Source organism: Vanessa cardui, chromosome 16, assembly GCF_905220365.1.
Source record: "Vanessa cardui chromosome 16, ilVanCard2.1, whole genome shotgun sequence".
Lineage (NCBI taxonomy): Eukaryota > Metazoa > Arthropoda > Insecta > Lepidoptera > Nymphalidae > Vanessa > Vanessa cardui.
This window is the reverse complement of record NC_061138.1, coordinates 2,432,527-2,442,233: the sequence shown is the minus strand read 5'-3', so window position 1 is coordinate 2,442,233 and position 9,707 is coordinate 2,432,527. Positions and strand designations below refer to the sequence as shown.

The following is a 9,707-nucleotide window of genomic DNA, read 5'->3' as shown; positions in this document are numbered from 1 at the left end:
ACTAAAAAGTAAAAGAAATAATTATATTATATTTCTTTTACTTTTTGTTAGTTTAGTGCGTATTCAAAATATTTTTGAGAGTTCTCCTAAATAAAATGAATTAAATGTATTTGACTTGTATTGTATATATTATGTGCATGGACAATATAGTAAAGAATCACGGATAACTTAAGAATCCTCTAATATGACGTCGTACATAAAAAAAAAACTGTAGAATATTTAGTATCACTATTGCACCCGTACAAAGCTGGGGCAGGTCTCTAGTACATTTATAAAATATTATAAGTAGCATTGGTCAATAAGTAAAACAAATGTTACATAATAAAAAATATATATTTAAATACGTGGTAATCTCGTTATATAACAATCAATGTTCTAAACAGTCTTCAGCTTGCTTCACTTGTTGGTACAACACTTCACTGTTACTCCGACGTTCCTTCCTCACTTCCTCGTCCGCGAAACCGAACTGATAATTACGAGACATGAAGTGGAACACCGCTATCGAAGTAAACATCAAACCGGTGTAAATAAACGACTGGGTTTCCTGGAATAATTACAAATACAATTTAAAAATGCATTTTATTTAAATGTAATAAGTCTCATTTTTGGTTAAAATGTTTACACTCCAATTTAAGGGCCATATAGTTCAAATATTTGTATTCTTACTCGATATTTTTTACTAAAATCAGAAAAGTCCTAACCAATACTGGAGCCCTTGGGCACACGTGTATTCGGGGTATTTTTCTATTTATTTTGTATATTCTTAGGAATCTGATTGTTGGTACAATATTATCGCCATATCATTCTATCATGAAAAACACGTCTTTAGATTTTAAATTTTAATTTCTTACAAATTACAAAAATAAACATAGCAGTCAACGCATGGACAAATGAGAGAAATTCTTGATTCTTCGGGGCCCCCTAAGGAAGGAGGCCCTTATGGTTAAATCAGTAATTATTAAACTAGAGGTAAAAAGACTACCTGACGCAGTTCTTGGAATGCTTCCACTAGAACGCCATCATGATCGAAAGCTTGATTCCCATTCAAATCATCCACAAATAAAAACTTAGGTAACTCTTAAGATATTATTGGATTCAGATGACTTTCAATGTATATACGTCGCATCGCAAACTAAGTTTTAATCGGACAACGAATATTCTCAAAAGCAAAACACTCAGTATGTGCCAATGATGGTCATTTTAAATAAAATATAAATACCTGCTTATAATTAATGAAGAGTCGCGTTATAATAATGATTATGACATTTCCAGCGGCTTCAGTTAACAACCAAACGGCTGTCATCACCGCCTTCATGCTCTCCGGCGCCTCTTTGAACGCGAATTCGTTGCCGGTCACCGCGAACAACACCTAGTGACAAGTAATTTTGACACTAATACAACAAGAAACACACCATGTACCAGGCTGGTAATATTTCTGTCACTCCATGTAGTAGTAAAAATAAATTAAAAGTATTTTTATGCAAATTTAAATTTAAAAAAAAATTGCAATAATAAAAGCCGGCAGGAACTGGGAGCGAATAGCCCAAGAATGATCACAGTGGCGTACAATGGATGAGGTCTATGTCCAGCAGTGGACGAACATAGGCTGTTGTTGATGATGTTGATGATGAATAAATAATATAATAAAAATAAATATTCGACAACATCACATACATTACTCTGATCCCAATGTAAGTAGCCAAAGCACTTGTGTTATGGAAAATCAGAAGTAACGACGGCACCACATACACCCAGACCCAAGACATAGAAAACTAGTGATAATCTACATCGATTCGACTGGGATCGAACCTGGGACCTCGGAGTGGGGTACCCATGAAAACAGGTGTACACACGACTCGACCACGGAGGTCGTCATGATTTAAGAAACACATGTACCAAATTTCGTAGCAGTGAAAATCGATTTGTATTGTTTTTGTAACGTATACGGAGCTTATGCAAGACTGTCTGTGTAAGTGCCGCCGACTCACCGCTTAGTTATCCTAATACGAATTAACAACACAACAGTTTTTGTGTTTGGGGCGGTAGGAAACCACGACCAGAGCATTTGCTTTTAATGTAATCTTGGATTCGAATTTCAGCATTCGCCTGCAGTTGGATCTAATTCTAACAATGATGGAAAACATATGCCCACTTGTTTGGCTTGTTGCCCACAATGGTTGAATTGTCACGACATGGCAAATGCTCCTGAAAGTGGACCATATTATGGTGGAAAGACGTATCTTAGAAGTTGTTTTGGCGACGCATTGTTAGTGAATGAATATTGTGTATTGAAGATGAATGATCATCTTAGCATCTGGCCTATTTTCTGATCATTCTTTTAGCTTTAGCATTGGAGCTAAAAGACCAGATTGATTGAATTATGCCATTACAATTTAAAGATAAATATTACATTTTGAAAATTAGATTAAGAAATTCGAAGGTTCTATAGATATAATGATTAACGCTGCCTGAATATACAAAGCGGATTCCACTCCATTGATTTATACATAGTTTTAGTTCCAAGGAATTTAATTCACTTAAAACAAAATAAGGGAGGCACAGCTTAAACTTCAATTCTAATTAAATTAAAACGTAATATCTTGGAAAATACCAAATGATCCACTTCATAGTAAGGTTTTGATGTTTTATTTTTAATGGTAGGCTGGCGGACGAGCATATGGGCCACTTGGTGGTAAGTGGTCACCATCACCCATAGACAATGACGCTGTAAGAAATATTAACTATTCCTTACATCGTCAATGTACCACCAACCTTGGGAACTAAGATGTTATGTCCCTTGTGCCTGTAGCTACACTGGCTCACTCACCCTTCAAACCGGAACACAACAGTACTGTGTACTGTTATTTGGCGGTAGAATAACTGATGAGTGGGTGGTACCTACCCAAACGGGCTTGCACAAAGTCCTACCACCAAGATCGTTTCGATGTTCGTTAAAACTGCTATGAATTTCTTTAATTAATTAAGTAGTTCTAATTTAAAACTGTATTAATAGTAACTGAGGTAGATTTTCACTAAATTAATCAATATTTCGATTATTAGATGTTAATTTCACTAAATCTGCGACGACGTATTAAAATCGATGGAAACTTGGATTGGAAGTTGTTCAGTTCGAAACGAATTTGATGAAAATTGCTAAGAAGCAAATTAGAACTCCAAGGAACTTGGCTGCCTTTTCGGTCTTACACCTGACGACTAATGCGAGTGAACGCAACATCAAGAAATGTATATAGTTGTAGTCTTCAAACCAAAATGTTGGTTAAAGAATGGTTTGAAGAGTTTAACAATGTTGAGTACCACTGGTGAACGATATTTTTTTTAATTTAATTTACTACGTCCACAGGCTCGCAGATGCCCGTGCCTTTTTTTACATTTTATATTAAACATTTTGGCGTTTTATATTTTATACTAAACGTCAGCAGATCTTCGCTGAAAATCATTCTTGTCGTCTTCTTGGTAGACGTGGCCCACACTGACATTTTTTTTAATAATATATACATAATCTATAACAAATAATATATAATAAAAATATGTAGCAGTATATGTGTAATTCGGTGAAAGACATTTAGGAGCCATACATGATAACTTATCGTGTACAGGACAAGAAGTCGAAGGAAGAAGTCGTTTTATAGTGAGACATTTAAATTATAATTTAAATACAAAGAATATAGCATTGCTTTGAACTTTACAAGAAGACTACATACAAACGACTAGAAAACTTATATCCCTTGCGATTACAATTACACCGGCTAGGTATTCCTTTATAGCAAAAGACAAAAGCAATAATAAGAAGTGTTAAAATAACTGGTCACCAGGTAGTAATTATCAAGATAAGAAATGTTTTACAAATTCCGTTCAATGGTTCGGAATATTAGTGTCTCGGAAACGTATTAACAAGAAGTTCGCTAATACTCATTCCAACACATACATGTTACACAAAAACTTGTATACTTAATACCTTAAATAGGTCATATACTGCGAAATTTTCCGTAAATGCCGTCTTAACGTCGACTTAAGACGGTTCATATTCAGCCTGGCTTACAACAGGGCTGCCAATTGACGTTAAATGTCTTGTTTATTTTAAATAAACATTATTCAATAGATCCTTCTTGGTAAAGGTATTCGTTTCTATAATTAAATTCCACAGATATTTTTAACTTTGCCGTTTCATAAATTTAAATCATTTGTAAGAAATACATTGGTAAAGAGGACATATAATTCAATACAAGATTATACAGAGGATAAAATACATGTTACATAGTTGTTAAATAATGATTCAAAAGTGTAATAACGTACTTGAATAAAGTATATTTTCATTTCGAATTTTGATGATTTTGTAAAACCAAACTCAATATACGAATTTAACCCTTATCTTTATTTTGTATAGTATACTATACGTATAACTTCACAAAAATATACTATTATAATAAATATATTTTAACATAGTTTTATTGAACAAATGACATTTCTAGACGTTTCTTTACACTTAAAAAATAAAAATATTACGTTATCTGTAATAATGTTAAATCAAATTTGAAAAATAACTGTCAAGATGAACCGTTATTTTTTATCCAAGGTAAGTTTTATTTTATTTTTATTATTATGCGCCTTAATGTGTATGTATTTTATAAAATAAACATTCTCTAATGTCTGTACTTACATATTTTTATAAAATTACTGTTTTCGCTATACGAATTAGCATGAATTTGTCGTGTTTTTTACTAACGTATATTATACTATACAATGCCACAATAGGAGTAATTTACCTTTAATTTGATGTGTATAGAGTAATATACATTGCTAACTTCACGGGATCAATATTATTTCACTCTAAAATTACTAAACTTTAAAATAAATTTAAGAAACTTGCAATCTTCTTTTCTATTTGAACTACTGAATCAATTTTATTATAATTTAAAAAGAACCTACTACCCTGTTGATTTTAGAAATCGTCTGCTGAGATACTCACGAGGTTGTGGGCTCGATTTCCATAAAAATACTTTTACTTTTCTCTATTATTTATTAATACTGCATGATAATTTTCTTCATTATGGGACAAATAATAAAGTATTTACCTATCTATAACACACTATTGCTTTACTAGAATGATGGTTGGGATGGTTGTTTTGCATGTTTCTTTTGCTTTGGTTTTAGACTGCTATGAGTGAAAAAGCTAGGCGGATTTTATCCTTAGTGCCTGAAAAGAATGCAGACTCTGACTCAAGTGATGGGGCAAATAGCGGTGATGAAGCTGGAATGATTGGACCGGCAGAAAGTTCCGAAGCAGCCTCGATAAATTCCAGCTACGAAAGGTTAAACCTCTTACAAAGTTCTGATGATGACGGAACGCATACAGATTACAATTATGCCAAAACAACTGAAGTTCTTCTTACCTCCATTCTTAAACAGATGTTTCCTAATCCATCAGAGACTAATTATGACGCAGAACCAATTCAATTCCATCTTTACCCTCTTTACTGTACTAGAAAAATCAATTTACCTTTCGTTGGCAAAAAGCACAGTTCAAAAACAATGCAGAAATAGCAAAACCTATGTTTTTGAAAAATGTACCATCTTATTGGTCTCCTTTAGTTAAATTTTATAGATTTTTTCAGAAGACTTAGTAGATATCATTATAACTCACACTAATTTAAATAGCACACAAAGAACTGGAAGATCCATAAAAGTTACAAAAGAAGAAATACTAGATTTTTTGGCGATTAATATCATTATAGGCAAATGTGTAAGGTTCACCTTTGTTATGTGAAAAAACTAAATTATTTTTTAGAGTCACCAACAAGCAATAGAGTCTATGTTTTAATAATAAAATCATTTTTAGGGTTTTAATTAGGTAAAGTTTTTATTATAAAAATATTTTTATAAAAATATTTCTTTTTAATTAAATATTTTTATTATCAGTAATATATGTATTTTTATTTAAAATTATGCCGTTTATTTTTTGGTAAATGTTAAAAGCAGTTTAATTCAAACCCTGCCTAAATAAAGCAATGTATAGTATAATATACAGTCCCAAAAATGCGCTAATCACAGTAAACGTAGCATGTATATTATAGTATACATATTGTTTTTCCGAAATTTCCATATCATGATTTTTCTATTTATTTTTTTTTGTTTTTTATAACCCAAAGAAACCACCGAAATAATTTGTTTTTGCTTTTCTTTAAAAAAATTTTTTTGCCACGATAAGGGTTAATTATTCTACCGATAAATCAATACGTACTACTGTTGTGTTTCGGTTTGAAGGGTGAGTGAGCCAGTGTAACTACAGACACATAATATCTTAGCATCTTAGGCGACACATGTATGGAATGGCTATTATTTCCTACAGTGCTAATGTCTATGGGCTGTGATGAACACTTACTATCAGGTCGCCCATTTACCCGTCCTGTTTTAGGCCTTATATCTGGTTGTTATTTCTAGAATCTATATTGAATATAAATAATTAAGCATTTTTGAGAGACGAGCTATTTAAGTCTTATTAAACTATATGTAAACAAAACGCATCGTTATTTTTTTTATAATATAGAGTTGTGTCGTACTATACTTGATCACCAGCGCTCATAGACAATGGCGCTGTGAGAAATATTAATAATTCATTACATCTCTAATACACCACCAACCTTGGGAACTAAGATGTTATCGTACCCTTACTATCCTTTGATGATCTAATTCTGGACCATCTGGTATTAAGTGATCACCTCCACCCATAGACATTGAAGTTTTAACAATATTAACCATCCCTAACAATACAAATCCGATTTTATCTTCTCGTGTCTGCACTCAAAGCCCCCATCCCCCCTTAAGCAACAACACAATAACACTACCAAACTGTATAGAGATTGAATGTATATGATATAGTAAGCGAAAATTAGTAGACGTGAATGAAATGTTGTCAGCCCTGAATTAACTTGCATGGTAGTTTAGGGGAAGTTTGTCTGCGACATTTTATGTCTGGATTTCAGCAAAGGTTTTCTGACCTATGTACATTATCAGTGTTAATTATTTAGTAAAGTAAAAAAGTAACAGCCTGTAAATTTCCCACTGCTGGCCACCACGCTGTTCCAATACGGGATGGTGGAATGCCCATGTCGCAGAATTTCGATGAAATTAGACACATTTCCTCACGATGTTTTCCTTCACCGCCGAGCTCGAGATAAATTATAAACACAAATTAAGCACATATACATATGTAGTGGTTCTTGCCTGGGCTTGAACCCGCTATCATCGGTTAAGATGCACGCGTTCTAACCACTGGGCCATTTAGCTTCCGTGTTAGTTATTTACGTATTATATATATATTTACTAGCTGTACTAAACTTACTGGCGAATTATCAATTACTTGTTTTTGTGTACCTCAGACTTGAGATAAAATTATTTTTTTTGGGGTGATAAAAAATGCGTTTCAAAACATATACTCTTAATATTGCCTTCGCCACTAGTTTGTGCTGTTTTAATTGTTAAGAATAGAAAAATAAAATTCACAGATTAAAAGCTAGTACGTACCCATTGAGACTAACATATTATAAAGCACTGTTACCAATGCGACATAAATAAAAATTTTTTAAAGGTATTTAAGCTAAGAAACAAGCACCACACGTTTTATCTTATTACTTGTATAGTTTGGCTACGCTCGTGTTAAACAAGCTAGTTCTCATCTTTTAGGCATCAAAAGTAGCTATATCTTTCCTTGGAATTCAAGTTTGCCTCATTAAAAAAATCATCAATTTTGGTTCCGCGGTTTTATCGAGATTGAACAACACAGACAAACAGAGTTAATTTTACATTTGTTATATTAATATAGATAAACTTTAATTGCATCTAAATAAAGATAACATTGACTGTTAATTAAATGGAACCCCAAGTCGTTGATACATATAAATAAATAAAATATGAGCCAACATCACATACATTACTCTGATCCTAGCTAAGCACTTGTGTTATGGAAAATTAGAAGTAACGACGATACCAAAAACACCCAGACCAAGACAACATAGAAAAAGTGAACTTTTTTTTGTGACCCCAATATCTCGGAGTGGCGTAAATATCAGTGCAAACACCATTCGACCACAGAGGTCGTTAAAAATACAAAACTCACCTCTGCTGTCGATATGATCAGGAACTGAGGTAGCAACAGCGCCATTGTTATGGAGTTCGGTTCCGTGATGGTTACTATGTTTGCCGTCTGAAAATATTACAAATACTTAAAATCATTGAATATTTAACGCAGAAAATATTATATTTTAAACAAACAAAACGTGGGTCAATTTTTTGTGTCGTGTAAAATGTAATTTTATTAACAAAAACAGTCCTTAATGCCCTGGGTATTGGGGTTATTTTAATACCTACTAGTTCTTCTATCAAGTGACGCAAAATTATTCTCTTATTATCAATTAATGAACTGAAGATCGAGATCGTACAAGTCTCACGATGTTTTTCTTCTCCGACAAACGTGTCGCATTATAACACAAAGCATTAGTCGATTAAAGATTAGGAATCACTTGTATTTACAATCGTACCATGCCATAATGATCAATTAGTTGGGAAAATATAAACACTATTTCAACTCTTATAGGTTCGACTTTTGGCGATATTTCAAATTTTTAATCAAAACACGTAATTCAATATTATTGAATAATTTCACGTATCCACATTCAGAGCTGAGATGGCCCAGAGGTTAGAACGTGTGCATCTTAACCGATGATTGCGGGTTCAAGTCCAGGCAAGCACCACTATATATATATATATATATGTTGTGTTTATAATTCATCTCGTGCTCGGCGGTGAATGAAAACATCGTGAGGAAACCTCCATGTGTCTAATTTCATCGAAATTCTGCCACATGTGCATTCCACTAACCCGCATTAGAACAGCGTGGTGATATATGTTACAAACCCTTTCCTTCATGGAAGAGAAGTCCTTATCTCAGCCCAATGCTGAGGCTGGTGCAGGCTGATGCTGATTAAATTAACTATTTAAATTTACAGGCTGTTACTTTACTTTTTTACTTTACAATATTATTCATTTATCACATTACTCACGTAATCATCTCCGTTCTTGTCTATCATTACACTATAGACACCGCCATTATCCATCGACATCTCACTCAGCACGACTTTATCTCTTACTCGTATGGAGTACACCGACATGAACACTTCCATTTGTACGCTCACGCCGGCGTAAATGTACGTTTCGATTTCATTACTCTTTTCATTGAAGAGCGTTACGTTTGTTAAATCTACTCGATTTGAGACGAGAAATCTGTAAAATTAATCATATGATTTAAGTGTTATACGTGAAGGAAGAAGAGGAAGAATGCTTTAAAAGTAATCTTTAAAAAGAAACTTTTAAACGCCAGTCATCATCCTCCTGCCTTTATCCTAATTTTATTTGGGGTCGACGCAGCATGTCTTCTCCTTCTATACTTCTCTGTCGGACTTCATCTCACAAGTAACATTCTTTTTAGACATGTCTTCTGTTACACAATCCATTTATCATTTCTTTCATCGTCCTCTACATATATATTTCATAAAAAAAACATTGTAACATATTAGTACCCTGCGTCATCGCTAGGGGCGCTAACGGAATTGTGCATGGTTAAAACCAAAGGTAAATTACTTTAAACTTTACTATCAAACTCGTAACAGGAAATTCTGAAGAAAATACTTTTA

The 9,707-nt window shown here is 33.2% G+C and overlaps 1 protein-coding gene across 1 annotated transcript in view; it reads right to left on the bottom strand.

Annotated features, from left to right (window-relative positions):
- Positions 1 to 331: 331 nt before the first annotated feature.
- The window catches only part of LOC124536469 (peptide transporter family 1-like), a 34,501-nt gene continuing 25,125 nt past the window's right edge, over positions 332 to 9,707 (bottom strand). The window contains exons 11-14 of the mRNA XM_047113021.1: positions 9,078 to 9,297; positions 8,135 to 8,221; positions 1,220 to 1,369; positions 332 to 544 (exon numbers count right to left, since the gene is read on the bottom strand). Coding sequence (XP_046968977.1) covers positions 368 to 544; positions 1,220 to 1,369; positions 8,135 to 8,221; positions 9,078 to 9,297 — 634 coding nt within the window. The 3' untranslated portion in view covers positions 332 to 367. The remainder of the gene's footprint in view (positions 545 to 1,219; positions 1,370 to 8,134; positions 8,222 to 9,077; positions 9,298 to 9,707) is intronic.